This window comes from Phacochoerus africanus, chromosome 2 (genome assembly GCF_016906955.1).
Source record: "Phacochoerus africanus isolate WHEZ1 chromosome 2, ROS_Pafr_v1, whole genome shotgun sequence".
Classification (NCBI taxonomy): Eukaryota; Metazoa; Chordata; class Mammalia; order Artiodactyla; family Suidae; genus Phacochoerus; species Phacochoerus africanus.
Genome location: NC_062545.1, coordinates 87194508 through 87212576, shown reverse-complemented (window position 1 = coordinate 87212576; position 18069 = coordinate 87194508). Strand labels below are relative to the sequence as shown.

The following is an 18069-nucleotide window of genomic DNA, read 5'->3' as shown; positions in this document are numbered from 1 at the left end:
GTATGCCAATCTGAACACATTCCTAGAAAAATAGCATAAGCTTTGTGAACCTTTTTAACTGCTTAATAAAGGTTTTCATCACTCGTCCATTTAATTTTCCCAGAAATTTCACATTACATTTTTGAGAAAATAAGTATGTGAACTGCTCCTTTGAAACATCTTATAGACAAGTCTAAATATTGAAATGTTACATATATACCCAGTACAATAATTTCTGTATAACAAATCAATACAGGTTTAAGTGTACTCTTTGAAAAGTAAATGACTTGTTTTTAACCTTTGCTTGTTTTGGATTCTTACCTGGCAATCCTTTAATTAGCTGGTACAATGTAACATTTTGCTAAGTACTGAAGCACAGGAAAAGACCAATGCCCCAGCACTTACATAAGCGTTTCTTTGGTAAAGTGCCTCTTGAAATTATGTAGTGTTTTATGTGTTACAAAAATAAGAAATGAGGCTCTACAAAATAGCTTAGAAAAACAAGTTTTCTATTTATTTAAAAATAAGTTTGTAGTTACTACATTGCAGGGACAGGAATTCTTACACATACATTCTAGTTTGTATAAAAGGATTCAAAGAATTATGCATCAAAACTAACATAGAAAGTGTCCACATAACAGTAAAGAAAGGTCCAACCATTATGTACAAAAAGAAAGGGCACTGCTATTCTGGTGTGAGACTGCCGTTTATAACATGATACTCCAGGTTTCCAGAAGGAAAAAAAACAAAAACTTCAATAAAGCTAAATAATTAATTTGTTTTTAGACTCTGTTACTTATTACATACAACAGATTTGCTTGTGTTTAACATTGTTTTCTGTACAAAATAAGCATTTTAATTTGAAAATGTGTCAGTTTCAACTTTAACCCTCTAGGTCAGTTACTTTTTAAAAATTGAGCTACATTCTACACGTCTAAATATTGTGTTGACAGGATTTAACAGTTTTCTAAAAGATCTTTATTAAGACCCCCATCTGCTTGCAGATTTAATATGGTCCAAAAATGTAACTTTGTATCTCGTCTCAATTTGTAGCTTTTCCTTGTGATCCATCAACACACACGATCTTCAAAGCAACGAGCATGTGTGCCTCTGCATCATAGGTGTGTATACGCTATATCATCTCAAACCTATTTTCTTAGCTCCTTAAATGTAGAAACTCATAGCCACCCACTATTATGTATTTGGTTTGTGCCATATAAGGTTAATTTCCTGATGATTTTATCTGCATTTTCAAAGTATTGCAACACAGAGCTATCAAAACTAAAAATAATATATATTTATAGCTCATAATAGTTTCTAATTGTTTTACTACAGTGTGTACAAGGTTTATATCTGGAGCGTCAAAAGTGGTACTTACAGTCTTCTGACTCAGTGTGACCTCTTCTTGGGTACTGTACACAGTACACAGTGACTTTCCATCTGGAGTGCTTAGCTAAGTATAGTTAGGAACAAAAATAAGCTTCTTAGTAAATGTCCTATTTAGTTCAAATCACTTGGAAAATTGGGGAATGAGGGGAAGTGCAAGGAGGGAAGTGAGGAAAAGCTCTATTTTCTGATTTAAATAGGAAAATAAATTTTACCTAAATTTAACTAAACCTGTAAAAAAAAAAACAAAAACTAGATGTGGGGGTAATTCACAGAACATAAATGTACTTCCTCTGACTTTTAAAGTCATACTTCCTGCATATAAGGAGAACACTTACAGCCCTTTAAATGCTTGAGAATCTTGGTCCTTTCAACCTACTCAAAAATAAATTTCAGGTGAACAAAACATTCAGAATAACAATTTGTTTTCACTAGGTAGATAACAGAAACTCAAAATTGCTTCCAGTTGACCTCTGAGAGATAGGTATTGTTTGTATGTGTTAAATGGAATGCTAGAGTTAAGTAAATACTATAAACTGGAGAAACTGTATTACAAATCATTTCAAAACATGTAAATAGAAGCTAAAATTGTTATCTGAATGTCTGATTAATCCATTCAGTGCAGATAAGGGACCATTCTGGATGTTAACATACATGCTGCTGAGGATCTTTCTACTGATCAGTGTGTCTTAATGTAATTCATTTCCAAATGATGCTGGATTCACCCAAACTTCATGTCTCAGATGTGACCTAAACAAGCTCACAAATAATCTATGTATTCTCATTAAATTTAAGGAGAAAGATCATTTGGTTACAAAGCTATCAAAGAATCCTCAAATTTGTGGTGAAGCTGAGCAATCATAAAAATGGTGAAAGCAAGGTCAACAAATCTTTAGTTCATGAATATAAGCACAAAATAGTCCAATGCTGTAAGAGCAGATTGCAAAAACAGTTTTTAAAAGATATATATATATATATATCTATTGCCCAGAGTTATGAGACTGTAATTAGACTGAATGTTTTAACTGCTCATTTGCAACATTTTGTAATATTTTAAGATTTGATTGGGACTCAAGAATGTTGGGGTGGAAGGAGAGAATATTGGAGCCAGGTACTTAGAAATACATAAAATGATTTACATTTTTTATGTAAAGTTATATTTCTGAAACTTTCAGTAAAACTTCAATTTTTTTATTGCTCACTAAGACAACTGCCAACATTTCCTTTTTGACCTATAAATAGTACATATGGTGCTACTGTCTCAAAGAAGATATTTTCCAAGTGGTCAAACAGAACAAAACCATGATGAAGACTTAAATTTCTCAATTCAGCTTTTGCAATGCATAGAAGCTAAATTATAAAAATAGAAATTCTAGATATATCTTGTTATTTACTAATACCTTTTAAGTGTTTCAATTACAAAGAATCTGATGCAAGTCGTTTTTGCTTTACTAAGAAACCAGTGTCTAGTAATATTCAAATAAGGTCATAAATATACAGTGTCTTTAGCACAGGAGTAATAATACATTTACTTGTTGCCGACAAGATGGTAAATACTCATTTCTTTGCTCAAGAGTTCAAACTAATACACCATACTAAAGGTACATTCCACTCTTAAGACTGTGTACGCTCTTCCTTTTTCTGTACACACCTTAAAACTGTACACGTATTTTTTACAAAAATGGATTTTTTTCTAACACAATGCAGATAACATCAGGAAATTATGTTTCAAATAGATTGCCTTAAAGCAACAAGTTACTTTAATGACTTATAATTTCAAACATACACACTATTATTTTCAATAATGGTGTAACTGAGACTCATTTTACTATACAACCAAGCCATCCATTTCTGCATTATGAAGAGTTTAACTACTGAATTTTAATTATATAGTTAAATATATTTGTTAGAAAAAAATAAATATACAAAAAACCTGAAAAATTTGAAATTATTTTTCAATTGCAAAATCACAGCAATCCAGGTAAGATCTGGAAAATGGTTTACTTAATTTCACAGGAGGATTTCTGTACAAATTTAGTTACAAAGGATCTAAAAAGCCCAAATGTATCACTTCCCATTCTTCTTCAAGACAATCAAACCACAGCTAACATTGATCCCTACCAGAAATATGTAAAGAAATCATTATGTAATGTATTTGCCAAGCTTCAATTAAAGACTTTATTTTTCTACATCAGGGTCATGCTGATACATATATGTTCCTCATCCTTGCTTTTTAGAAATGTAGTATCTGAAAAGTTTTGGTTACATTTTTGTACCATACTAGTCCTCAGAAAATACTACATTCTTTAAACTTTTAAAAAAATGGACAATAATCTTTAAACAATAGAAATGGTATTTATGTTGGTTTTTAAGGTATAAAATAACTGTACCATAAACAAATAAATAACTGCTTTCCTTTTCCATAGCAGTACATATAGCAATACATTCTCCTAAGTCATATAGTTATCATTTACAATAGACAACTTAATTTTACTAATGATGCAAAAAATAATAGAATACAAGGCACAATCATTAAATGGAGTTTTTCTTTAGGGTGTATATTGACATACCAGCGTGATAAGGATACCGTAAAAAGTGCAGAAAAACACAATGTGCAATGAGACCACTGTATAAAACATGATTGCATAAAAAGTGATTTGGCCTATTTTAACCTTTAATAGTTGAAAATAACCAATCTTCCCCTTAAAATTAAACTATAAAGTATGACATTTTAAAATTATTTTTATTCTACCACTATCTAAAAAATCCTGAAAAAAGAATTTATACCTGGGTAATATAAGTATGTGTTTGTATATATATTTAATTATACCCATTTATCAATATATACACATACACACACAGACACATTTCTTTGTAAGTCATTTTAGCCTATTAGATATGTCTAACGTTTAGAAATGACATGAATCCAGATTAACAAGTAAACATCAAATCGCATACCTTATTCCTGTATTTTCCTTGAATCCTTTAACCACTTAAACATTTTCTCTAAAACATCTCTGTCAAAGGACCCACCAGTGCATTATTTTCTACTATTAGTACCAAAAAAAGATACATCTCAGCATAACTCTTTAATAACTTGCTCTTTAGAATAATATATAGCCTTTCCAATATTGAAAAGTGTATGCTGTCCTGACAGGCAAAAACAGGCTTTCCACTGCACTGATTCTCAGTCTTTGGCACAATAAACAGAGATTGAGTGATTGATATAAGAATCAAGGTCTGAAAAATTAGACAGTCAAATGTTTTCCAATGTGGATATGTTTCCTTTTCATCAGTACATTTTCTCTTAAGTTTGGCAGAAATGGAATACAGCAAAAGCCTCCTCTAGATTCTTTGTAGATGAACATTCTATAATTAAAATTAAACTTTTTGGGGTATCAAATGGTGGGAATTGTCTATCTTTAGAGGAAACATGTTTCTTAATTTACTGCTACTCTGGTAACATCTGTCCTCCAAGGGCATGACTTCTGTATCAACAGAAATGTAGCTGGCTTGGTCAAAAATAATTCATTTTAACATAAAATGCTCTATCACTAGGAATAATATGCTCCTTAAGAGTGTAGCAGAACTGTCTTTTCCAGAAACAAATTGGAAATTCATTATAGAGCCTCAATTTCTTTTGTTTTGAACAGTAAATGAAATGAATGTTGAAATGCATAACCTATCTAAGGGCAATAAATAGCAAACATTTAAAATATATATGTATATATTTATATATATATATTCATTTAAAGAAGTGAAGTGTCTTGTAAGTTTGTTTTTGCAAATCAAATCATAACATTCCCTAATCCATCATAGCAGCAAGGAAGCAGAAGCCTTAGTTCTACATACTCCTTAACTGTACCTGCTTTATAGATTTTGAAGTAAAATATTTTGGTGCACGTTACCAACCAATTAAATTAGCTTTTGCTTTTTCAGTCAACTTTCGGACTCGTCCTCTACTAGAAGTTCCAAAAGTCAAAGAAGTGTCTTCAAACAACAGCTGCCTTTGCTCCTCTTCAGAGTCATCCTCATTATAGAAGGCTGTCCTTCGACCTTGGTTTCTAGTTCTCATGTGAGGTTCAGAGCCTTTCAGCTCCTCAAACTCTTCTTCCTCATCCAGGGGATCATCAGTCTTTTTACGGTTACTTCTCCTTAGCATTTTAACACTTGTAGGAACTATGAGATCTGAGTCTAGTTTCTGGGTCTTCATCTTCCTTTTGGGTTTTCTGCCTCCACGACTCTTTTTCTGTAACAAATCCTCCTTTACAATATTAGTTTCAGAAAGAAAACTGCAGGTTGAAGAAGGAACTACTTCATCTCTGATGGGATGCATACTATTTTGGTCCGAATTTTCGGGCTTTGCATACTGTAGTTTTTTGGGCTTTCTACCCCTCTTCTTGTGTATTACTTCACCACTGCTGCTATTGACTTCCACCTTAGGTTTCCTTCCGGGTCCCCTCTTCACAAGTTTAGACGGCTGCCCTCCATGGCCATTTACTTGAATGCTTCCGGTTACAAGAGCATTGTTTTTACAATCTGCTGAAAGGGATCAACATTGGAAATAATCTTAGCATAAAATCCATGGCCTTTAAACTTAGTCATCTGAATAAATAAGCATACCATTCCCCTCTACTTTCCTCTAATCACTTTTTCTACTAGGGATGGAGGAAAAAGGGACTATCAAGACTGGAATTATTCTTTTTTGATCCTCTTTTAGATGTGATGTCATAACCTTTCTGAAATCAGAGAATAATTTATAGTCTAAATATCTCCTTAGGTTTCTCAGAAGTAAAAAGGATCTCCTAATAATTCCTATGCAAGAGGTTTAAGAGTATACCTACTGGAATAATTTATATCACATGTTCTCCATAAATACTACCATGGTTTTAACATTCTTCATCTAGCTTTTCTATAAGAGCAGAAGAAATGTATTAGTCTTGGTCACAGATTATGTTCTCAGAATTTTTAAGAGGGTTGAAAAAAACAACTAAATGGTAGTTTTCTTCACAGGCTCTTTTTAGAACAGTCCTATATCCTTATTAATTGAATGGCAAATGACTGACTTGTAATCATAAACAATATTGAATGCACGTATCAACCAAATCCACTATGCATGCCACTAGCTATTACCAGAGTTAAAAATCCCATTATAAGAGTTTCCAAAGTAAAGGCCATATGCTTAATTAAAAAAAAAAATTCTGGAGATCAAATTCTAAATCTGTAGGATTTGGACATCATGATGAACTGCCTTTCTATGGCCAAAAAGAAAGAGGCTGCTATTACCTTTTCAGATGCACTACCACTAACTTTTTTCCCTTCCAAAATTCTGAGGTTTTGTTGTTTGGTTGTGGTGGGTGATCTGCAATACTATATATATATATTTTGTCTTTCCTAAGGCCGCACCTGCGGCATATGGAGATACCCAGGCTAGGGGTCTAATTGGAGCTGTAGGCGCCAGCGTAGCCAGAGCCACAGCAACACAGGATCCGAGCTGTGTCTGAGACCCACACCACAGCTCACAGCAACGCTGGATCCTTAACCCACTGGGTGAGGCCAGGGATCGAACCTGCAACCTTATGGTTCCTAGTCAGATTCATTAACCACTATACCACCAAGGGAACTCCTGCAATACAATATTTTAAAGGAAATCCAGAAAGAGATGGAAACTGCTGTTAAAGAGACTGCTTCTTCATAATGTTACATTTGTCATGAGTTTGAGTTGTACAGTACTTTGTAAATTTCAAGAAACAGCTGTCAAGAGACTCACAGGAGGGCAGAGCCAACAGCAGAGAAGAGGACAAAACCCTCGTTTCCTGACCCCACTATACAATGATTTTCTTTAAATTAGTGATTTTACATAACATGAGGGGAGAGGTACAGGGGAAAATGTGTGCAAGTAGAAAGCAGTACTTTCTAAAACAACTTATCCGTAACTTGCCTGAGGAGTCTGTAAGATTCTGCCTTTTAATTTATTTTACATGAAGACCACTGGCAAAGTTATACATATATGGGAGGCAAACCCTGCAAAGGTTCTATAGATTGGCTTCAAGGACCCCATGAACTCCTTGAAAAGGTCCAGATTTTGTGTGGATATGCCTACATGCATTTTTTTGGGAAAGGACTATAGGTTTTGTCAACTTTGCAAAGTAATATATAACCTAAAAGGGTTTTTTAAAAACCTAATGAGGCTTTTTAAAAAATCATTCATCTGGACCTAAACTATCCAATGAGGTAAACTACCAACCATATGGCTACTGAGTAGCTCATTATCTAACTATGCAATCAATGAACTGAATTTTTAATTAAATTTAAATCTGAATATTGAAACAGTGTAGACTGTGAAATATTGATTACATGTTAAAATTACATGTTAATATTTTTGATACAATGGAATAGAGTATATTATTAAATTAATAATTTCACCTACTTGCTGTTACTACTACATGTAACAACTAGAAAATTTTAAATTATGTATGTAGCCTGTATTATATCTGAATTGCACATCACTGCTCTTGTTCCTAAGTCAATTCAGGTACCAAGATTTATGTGACATATCATTATGGATTAGTTAAAGAATAGCTTATATTTCTATATTGTACTAATATTCCTATGTATTTGTAATACTCAAAAATTATAAATCAAATTGGCCAACCTCCCCTATTATAATGCTAGAACCAATTCTCTATATACATTTGATTTCTCTGGGCTTCAGGACAGACAGAGGCAAGATCAACACACTATTCAAAACTGAATTCAGTTCAGAAAGGAATCAAATGTAAAAACGTAAAAGACATACAAAGTCATTTGTTTATTCACTTACTGTCCACAATATACTAAGTATGGGCAAACAAAAAATGAGTAAACACAAGAGAGAAAGTTTAGATTCTACTGGAGATAGAATTATTCTTGTTTGCATTGTATATCAAAATTATAATGGCCATGGAATTCTCTGGTGGCACAGCAAGTTAAGTCTCTGGCACAGGTTCTACCCATGGCCTGGGAACTTCTGTGAGCCACAGGTATGGCAAAAAAAACAAAAAACAAACAAACAAAAAACTGCCTACGAAAGGCAATGAACAGGGTGTTCTGGAGAATATCAAGAGGTGTTTGGTTATGTCTAAAAAACCCAGGAGAAGGTTTCCTAAAGAAGATTTCAAAGTGAGATTTGAAAGGTAACAGGAAACCATTAAACTGGTAGAAAAAAAGAAATTCCAAAGATAGAAGAAAAGACAACAATATTTAGGAACTTCAAGGAGGTTCAGAATGGCTGGGACATAAAAAGGAGATAGGAAAGTAAGCAGAGCTGGAATGTTAGGTAATAGCCAAACAATGAAGAGTCTTGTGTAATAGACAAAAACATTACAATCTGATTCCATGCATGATCTGAAGGTAGGGAAAGATCTTAATTATCTGTGTGCATATCATCAGGAAAGTCATTTTGGCTGCACTATGGAAGATTGCCCGAGGAAGGAAGAGTTGAGAACTGAGAGAGGGAGACCAGTTAGAAAACTCGGAAGTGAGAATGGAGAGGAGGAATTGAATTGAAGTTTAGAGATGCCTTAAGGAGGCAGACATCATTATACAACTATAGACGGGATAAATTCATTTGAGTAATAAAATAATAATAATAAATATTAAAAAAAAAAAAAAAGAAACAAGTAGACTTGGATGCTAAAGAGAAGGCCAGGATGTTAAATTTTAAGCTTACATAGGTGGGTATATCCCAATATCATTAATCAAAATGAGGTTGTTTCAGTAGAAAAAATTAAATTCTGAGAGGTTTCTGGGGGGAATATTGGAAAGGAAATGGTCTAGACACACTTTGGAAGTCATGACATAAAATGCTTATTCTTGAGCTGTCTGCTGCCAATAAGTCATAATTGTTTTAACATATTATAGGGTGAACTTTAGTTACTTTCTCCATCTTTTAAACATAAAGCCTTTACCATGAAAATGTGCAGACAGAAGAACTTGGAATCATAACTTAAGGGGTCAAAAGTTGTATACTAGAATAGACATCTGGCTATAGACAATCCTGATGAATTATTATTTAAAGGTCAGTGTGTTAAACTTTGTGATATAAAAACAATTTAAAATTTTTTCTAAAAAAGTGCATTGGGTTTAACTAAATTGAACTTATTTATTAAACTTCCTAAATATACTTTTTAAAAAGGTTTTGTCATAATGAAGTTTAAAATGATTTAATTTATATCACTAAAAGTCTTTGATTTTAGAATATATTTTTATTCCTATATAGCGTGTTTTTCTTGGCTTTTAAAATTTAATAATAATATAGTTTGCTTTTGGAACAAAGCTGTAAATCAAATGATGTCTCACTAAATTTATCAACTAATACAGTATGTGTGACTTTTAAAGGAGCAACCTAAAAAGTGGCTATCAATTCTCCTCCAATACAAGTATCATTTTAAGATTTGCTGTACCTTGCTCAACGACGGCTGATGACTTGGAGAGGGTGGGTGTCTTTGAGAGCACAGGTGATTTCATTTTACGTTTGGCTGGCTTTTCCTTTTCCATGTTTTCTTTTGCAGAATTGTTCCTAGTGCCATGACTAAAATTGGATTGACCAGGACTTGAAAGAGTATTCAAGGTTTTGGAAAGTTTCACAGAATTCTCTAGAACTAAAACACACACACACACACACACAAAATTAAAGCTTAAAGTTAAATTATTTCACCTTAAAACAAGCAAGTAGGTTAAGATTACTTCTAATGTGAATTGCCTGCACTGGCCAATAGGACAAAACCTGGGGTTTGCTATCAACTTCCAAAAAGGAAGACATACACAAAAAAGAAACTCTTAACAGTTTCAGACCTTTCAGAAGCAGTCTGGTCACTATAAGATCATAAAGGCAAATCTTGGCAAACTGCTAGTAAGTCTGGGTACCAGGATTTAAATTCCAGCAGTCTGGATCACAGCTGCCCTTTTAGCTTTATTTTTAATAATGATATTATTCTATAATGACATTCCTAAACCTCAATTTTTCTTTTCCTTATCAAAACCAAACAAAAGCCAAAACAATAAAGAAAAGCAAAAACCAATGGTGTCTGTTGAAATTGACTAAAATCTAGTATATTTTATTTGGCAAAGTAAACCCTTAAATTAAAAAAGTCATTATTATGTACTTCAGTTTAGGAACTACAGCTGATGCTTACTTGTTTTCCCTGGTATTGCAGACGTATTAGCTTTCGAAATAAAAGTCTTTGCTGCTGAAGAAGTAGATGGTTGCTCAGGGTTAACTGGATCCACGACCACTCGATTGCTTCTGGTTCGAACTACAGAACTGGATTCTGTTTTACCATTTATCTGAGCAGCATTGTGCCTTGGTGGTATCGATCGAGTAGGTGCAGAGAACGGAGAGGTAGTGACATCTGACTTTAGCTGGGGTTTTAAAATCCTTTTTTTCCTTTCAGGGCTGTAAATAAAATAGTATCATTAGTCATTCTTATAGCCTCTGTGGAAGAATAAAATAGCTTTATAAACTTGTTGATTCAATATTTGTACTATTATGAAATATGTTAAAATATGAGATTTGTAGTGGATTTCATATGGTTGTGAGCCTTTGAAAAGTGAATATTTAGTGAAGGATCGCTGTAAATGCTATAGTTATATGACAGAAAGCATGATGCCATCACTATCCTAAAAATGCTGTTTTACTGTATAGATTTAGCAGTTTGAATTTAAGCACTTACACTAGTATAGCTTTAGTTAAAAGATTAAAAATCCTCCACATCATAGGAACTTGCATGTCAAATATATCATTCTGTAATATAGGGAATAGTAAAGGAAGTATTAAAAAACCACCAAGTTCTATCATTTAGATGACAAAGTTATAGATCAGCTGATGGTATTTAAAAGAAATCAATTACCTTGATGCAGCACTACTGGAAACAGAGCTGCTTCTGTTTCTTCTCTTCCTCCTTTTGGTTATTGTATTTCTTTTATGAAAACGAAGGGCAGATTTATAATCTGATAAAACAGAACTAATGTGTTCTTCAAAGAAAGCAGATAGACGTAAACTCATGCTGTAAATCTGTGAAAAGAAAAAAACACTGTTCAAACATTCTTCAAAGGAAATGCCTGTTCAGTAAATATTAACATATAATTTAAGAATTTTTCTAGCAGAAAGTTTTTAGAATTTAAAACACTGCTTTTCCCCAGTCTCTTTCAATGAAGACTAAAACTGAAGCATTATTACAATTAAATTATTTTTGTACTTCTTGCCCGGCCAAAGAAAGGTAAATGATATTTATAGTTTTAATCATTTTTATGAATCATGAGTAATTATATGGAAAAAAATGCTCCCTTCCACTAATGCAGAAAATAGCTGAAAAAGTTGAAGCACACATACCTCTAATACATGCCACAACAATATGTACGTGACCTATGCAAATAAACTACTTCAAGAAAAGGAACCATTCCTAAATATAAGTGACATGAGAGTTTTTTCACAGAAGGGAATCAAGTAGAAAGACGTGAATTCTTTTTTCTACTAGAATACCAATAAGAACCTAATAAATAGTCAATTTTGCTCTAACTTTACCCAAAAGCAGTATTATTTACTCAACATACTTTTCTACTAATTTCATTTCATTTAAGCATAAAAGAAAGTAATTTAATTATATACCCTTGATCTTTTGCTTGGTGTATATGCTTTGGAATTACTAAAAATAAGCCTGACATCTTTACATAACTCCATGGGTGACTCATAATTCCCAGCCTCTAATGTCTCTCTAACGGTAGCAAAATCCATTGGCGTGTCGATGATGTCTCTGTAATCCTAAGAGAGGGAAAACAGGTCATATTATTATTTTCATTACTACCACAAAGCATTACTTCTCCTAACAGGGATTCACATTCAATTTCTGTGATGACTGCAAGTCCTAAAACTATTAAATAACCATTCCTTGTTTCCGTCATCAAGGTTCCCTTTTTTCCCCCTAGTAATTTTTTTTTCATATCCTCTACCTTTTATTGCAATAATATAGGATTTTTCTCATTCAAGAACCTGTAAGTTCTGCTTTTTTCTTTCAGAAAGAGGTAAAGGGTAAAGTTGCGCTGGAAAAAGGTGATTAAAAGAATACTGAAAAAACTCAGCTCTACAACTTTGATGTAAAAAACCCCCAATTTTTACTATGCATAAATTCTAAAGGCTGCTGATTCACTGAAACACAATTTAATTTCAAAATTAGGAGTTAAAAACAATGAAAATCTGCTTGCATCCCATTTATGTGGAGGCCTGAGTTCTAACCTCAATTTTAGTACTACAGTGTCTACAATTGGGAACTTTTCAGTAATTGGTGAATGTATCTGTCACAAAGCCTACACATGTCATTTCATTCCATAGAGGAGAGGTGCAATCAAAGTCTCTACCTAGTCAACTGTATATAAAATAAAGCAACACTAGAAGCAATAAAAACAAATGAAATGAGAAAAAAGCAATAGAATAGAACGGAATAGTATAAAATTATCTGAATATGGTATCTTTTTTTTTTTTTTTGCTTTTTAGGGCCGAATCTGCAGTATATATGGAAGTTCCCAGGCTAGGAGTAGAACTTGAGCTGCTGCTGCCAGCCTACACCACAGCCATAGAAATGCCAGACCCGAGCTACATCTGTGACCTACACCACAGCTCCTGACAATGCTGGATCCTTAACTCACTGAGCAAGGCCAGGGATCAAACTCGTATCCTCACAGATACTAGTCAGGGTTGTTTCTGCTGAGCCACAATGGGAAATCCCAAATAATATATCTTTAATAGGAAACAAGTAACCCTATACCTTTTCCATAGCCCCAGAACATCTAACTGTATTTTTCTACCCAAATATAATAATTTGACTTTGCACCATCGAGTTTAAATTATCATTAAGTATGTCTGACCATAAAGCAAACAGTATTTTTGCCTTTTACAAATAGGGACAACTTTATTTCTTCCTTAACAATCTGCAATACCTTTTGTTTCCTTCTCTTGCCTTATTGCAGTGGCTAGAATTTGCAATACTATGTGGAATAGTAGTGATGAGGATGGTCATCTTTGCTTCATTCTCATCTTAGGGGGAAAAGCATGCACGATTAAGTATGATTTTTTAAAGAAGTTATTAATGGTATTCTGTTTTCTTAGATTATATATCTATTTGGCATCCATTCATCACAGGGCGAATTATATTAATTATATTCTCTTATTTTCCATATTCTTGATACTCCGGCATTTTGATGGCTATACAGACCCTTCTAAGGCCTAAGAAACTTTTAGAGATAGCAAAGGTGGTGCTATGAGCACATCTTTCATATGCAAACCAAGCATATCCTTAAGCAGCTCTCAACCCAGTATTTCTTTTGCCCCAAATCACCCCAGAGTCAGGTTATCAGAAAACTAGAGACCACCCCTAAGCCCCAAAGCCCACTGGAGTTATTCAAACAAGTTAATCATAAACTGCTTACTATGTCATGTCCTGTTTTTCTCATGCAAACCTCACATGAGGCTTTGACTTAAACTTTCTTTGCTCCTGTCTTCCACAATCAGACTAAAGCCTTGTGCTTCCCCTGTGGCCCAACCTCTCTCTCCTGCTGTTATGAGCAACTAGCCACTTGGACAGAGCCTACAATTACATGGATAATGAATATCATGACACATTGATTTTTATAAACTTTGCAGAATTGGGGAAAATGTTATTAAAATGATATACAATTTTTTGCAGAATTTAGGTTAAAATGGCAAGTTTATTATAAACACCTCATTTTCCTTGGTTCATGCATGGGTTTCCATTACTCAGTACAGTATACAGGAGCTACTCAATATAGCTCTTAAATAAATAGGTGGTGTAGAATATGTAGCATGTTAATTTCATCAAAGAAGTTAACTTTTTAAAATCTTGCTTTGAATGTGTGAGTAAATGTAACATGCAAAATGTATTTTAATACAAAGGCTAAAGCATGAAGAGCATGATCTGCCTGAACTCATCTGCTAGAATAAGACTGAAAGTTAACTTAAAATACTTAATTCTGAAGTATAAAAGGCCGATTAACCAGTTTTCTCTTCTTTTTTTTTTTTAATGACAGTAATAAGTTAACAGTAAATAGCCCTAAGTCTTCGCACTTACATCAACAAGTACCATAGAGACAAAACATCAAATTAAGGTTTTTTTCTTGTTTCTGTTCCTTTTTCTATGTGAACATTTTTAGCTGGTGGAAGGAGGGGGTTCTAAAATTCATTCTCATTATTTTGAATACAAGAGGACTGCATTCTTATGTAGTGTTTATTCTTTAAGAATATTACATACACTTACGATGCACCAGATACAGGAGATATAGGCTTTTGCTTTCTGTCAATAAACAAAGAGCTTCTTAATTTGAACCTGAGTTCAACATCAATAAAATGAGTCAGTTAATATACTATATTTAGTCTCAGGTCTCTTCCTTATTTTCTGTATGGTTGCTTTAACTTTTTCTTTGTCCCTACAGCTTTGACTCTTTGCTATTATTGCAGGTAAAGACTTTTTTTTTCTTATATCCTGCTAAGAAGTTATGTTTTGTCAAATGTTTATCAACCCCAGAAAATTCCCACCATTAACTGCTCAAATATTGCTTCTTCCCAATGACAAAAAAGTCATTTTATGATATTTATCTACTGATGAAATTTCTCTATTTTCATCATTGCAAGTTAGAACACATACATAAAAAAAGATAATGGGAGTTCCCATTGTAGCTAAGTGGAAAGGAACCCAACTAGAATCCATGAGGATGTGGGTTTGATCCCTGGCCTTGCTCAGTGGGTTAAGGATCCAGTGTTGCCATGAGCTGTGGTGTAGGCTCGGATCTGGAGTTGCTGTGGCTGTAGTGTAGGCTGGCAGGCTACAGCTCCAATTCAGCCCTAGCCTGGGAACTTCCATATGCCATGGGTGCAGCCCTAAGAAGACAAAACAACAACAACAAAAAGATAATGAAGAATGATGATGTCACATCCAGATCATGGTCTCTTATAAAAGATTTAATTTTAATTTGAAACTAAGAACGTTATCTGAATTATATAACCCCCCCCCCGCCCTTTTGGCTTTTCAGGGCCACACCCACAGCATATAATGTTCCCAGGCTAGGGGTTGAATCAGAGCTGCAGCTGCCTCCCTACACCACAGTCACAGCAACATGGAATCCAAACTGTGTCTGTGACCTACCCCACAACTCATGGCAACAATGGATCCTCAACCCACTGAGTGAGGCCAGGGATTGAACCCATGTCTTCATGGATACTAGTTGGGTTCATAAGCCACTGAGCCACAATGGGAACTCCCTGAATTATACAACCTTTAATAACTGAAAAAAGGAATTAAAATCACTTTAAGTTAGATTTAGATTGCTAAGACTGCATTCAAAAATAAATACCTGTAACATGTTTAGTCAAACTTTTTAACATGAATTTCAGAGGTCATAAATTGGCATCATCTAAATATATAATAAAGCCACTTACATGTATATATAGTGCAATTTTAAAAGTATTGTAATGTTTAATAATAACTAGTAATATTCTCATTCCATGTCTGTAAGGAATTCTATAAGCAAGTTTAGATTAGGTATTATTATTCTTGTTTCCTAAATAATTTCCATAATAAATTCATGGAATTAGCATGGAGAAAAAATATTAAAAATATATTCAGATATGAAAAAAAAACTACTTGCACAAAACTGCACAACTGGTAAGAGGCAGAGCTGGAATCATAACCCAATTCTTTGAAGTCTTAGGGTTACTTCTGTTTTTACCACACAGTTCAATTTAGATGCTCCATATAACCAAATGAGAACATGCATGAAATAATAAAGAAATAAACTATACTCATAAAAATAAATGGAAAACTGTCTTGTCATGGATAAGATATATATGTGTGTATGTATATATACACAGGTGTATCTTACTGGATATTCAAGAAGATCTACTGGCTGGCGGAAAGGCTCAGAATCTTCACACTGAAATATGAGATTTAACAATTCTTGACATTGTTTCTTCCATGCTTGAATATCATAAGACTGAGCTCTGTTACGCAATCTTCTTCTAGGCTGATGGTCCTAAAATAAAAATGTTCAAATATATTAATAAAATAACACATATGATAAAATTTTTATTTTTAGTATTTGATTACTAGATAATACACAGTAATTCTAATAAAAGGAAACATCAATTGCCTAGTTCTGAAAACCACGCATATTAGTGATAGAAACTGGGAAGTAAGACTTAATCTGTCTTTAAAAATACTAAGAGTAAAAAAATGCTCAATACATTTTAATTCATCTAAAGTACTTCTGTTAAAACAAAAAACTTACTACCTTCCTTTTCCGGGTAGAAGTTCCTGGTACATCAGCATCTTCTTTCTCTTCTTCCTTTGAAGCAAGAATACATCAGATTCATAAAGTATTCTATTCTAGGTTTCACTATAATCTATAATTGTTTCATACCAACTATCTCCTTTACACTTTGGAAAACCTATAATATTCATGATGCTGGAATACTTTATTGACTCTGAGAAGTCTCCCTCCACCCGCTGCTTAAAAAAAATGTAACTATAACACAAACTGGAATCATTTTTTAAAGTTAACTATAGCATAAGGCAGAAATAATTTTCATAACAGCATTTATTTATCTGAAAACTCTTAAATGTAAATTTCTTTAACCAATGTAGTAATGGTAACGAAATATTAAATACCTCAGAGTCAGACAAAACTTTCTTCTTCATTGAATTGTAGAGCGGAATTATGTTATAACAAGTCTGATCCCTAAATAACAAGGAAATGTTAGTATATAAGATTGGAGTCACGAGATTTTTCTTTCCCTTTAAATCTGTTACTAAAACCAGATTAAGACAAAACTTGAAGCTGAAGGCTTTCTTCATCAGGTGACTCCAGAGCCCTAGGCACACACACCTGCCCCTGCCCCTCCACTCTATGTGAAGCCTCCACTCTGGCCTACCACTTTCCACCACACCCAATTCCTACTCCCAGGCTTTGCTCAGGTCACTACTGTGCCCAGAATGCCTTCCTTCCTCAGCCTACAAAGGATAGCTAATATACCTCCTGTCTTCTAATTCTCCTTTCATTCCATTTCTTTTTGGCTATTCTCGCAGTGTGTGAAAGTTCCCAGGCCAGGGAATGAACTCACACCACAGTTGCAACCTGTGCCACAGCCTTGGCAATGCCAGACCCTTAACCTGTTGCACCAAATGGGAATTTCCCTTTTATTGTTAAATGTAGGCATTTCCTAAAATTTCGTCCTTAGCCATCTTCCCTTGACATTATATTTACATATGTATATATGTATGGATATCTATATATATAATGTCAAAATATATATATCTGCATTTATATGTGTTAATGAACTCCAGATTCCTATAATTTGGTCTGACTCTTCTCCTGAGATTTGTTACTATCTAAAATTCTGTATATCTAAACATAACTGTCACTTTCCTCTCTCTTTTTTTTTAACTTAAAAGAAAAAATTCTCAGAGCAATGCATGGTTTTTCATTATTCTTTCCCTTGCCTCCTCCTTATAAACCCAATAGTTGGCCAAGTTCTGTCATTCTACCTTCAAAATCTCTCTGCATCTGTCTCTTTTCCACTTCCATAAATTAAGCCTCCATCACTTCTTACTTGGTCAGCTGCAGCAGTCAATCTACAGTTGAATTAATATTTTTAAGGCA

The 18069-nt window shown here is 33.7% G+C and overlaps 1 protein-coding gene across 9 annotated transcripts in view; it reads right to left on the bottom strand.

The window, feature by feature from the left end:
- Positions 1–471: 471 nt before the first annotated feature.
- Positions 472–18069, bottom strand: part of PHIP (pleckstrin homology domain interacting protein) — a 128992-nt gene continuing 111394 nt past the window's right edge. For 6 of the 9 annotated variants that reach the window (XM_047763511.1, XM_047763493.1, XM_047763485.1 and 3 more), the window contains 8 exons: positions 17079–17148; positions 16702–16755; positions 16294–16443; positions 12014–12166; positions 11256–11419; positions 10542–10801; positions 9810–10007; positions 472–5907 (listed from right to left, as the gene is read on the bottom strand). In XM_047763511.1, coding sequence (XP_047619467.1) covers positions 5270–5907; positions 9810–10007; positions 10542–10801; positions 11256–11419; positions 12014–12166; positions 16294–16443; positions 16702–16755; positions 17079–17148 — 1687 coding nt within the window. In that variant the 3' untranslated portion in view covers positions 472–5269. Of the gene's footprint in view, positions 5908–9809; positions 10008–10541; positions 10802–11078; positions 11150–11255; positions 11420–12013; positions 12167–13338; positions 13436–16293; positions 16444–16701; positions 16756–17078; positions 17149–18069 lie in introns of those variants that run through there. The other 3 variants (XM_047763501.1, XM_047763543.1, XM_047763551.1) reach the window with 3 other exon arrangements.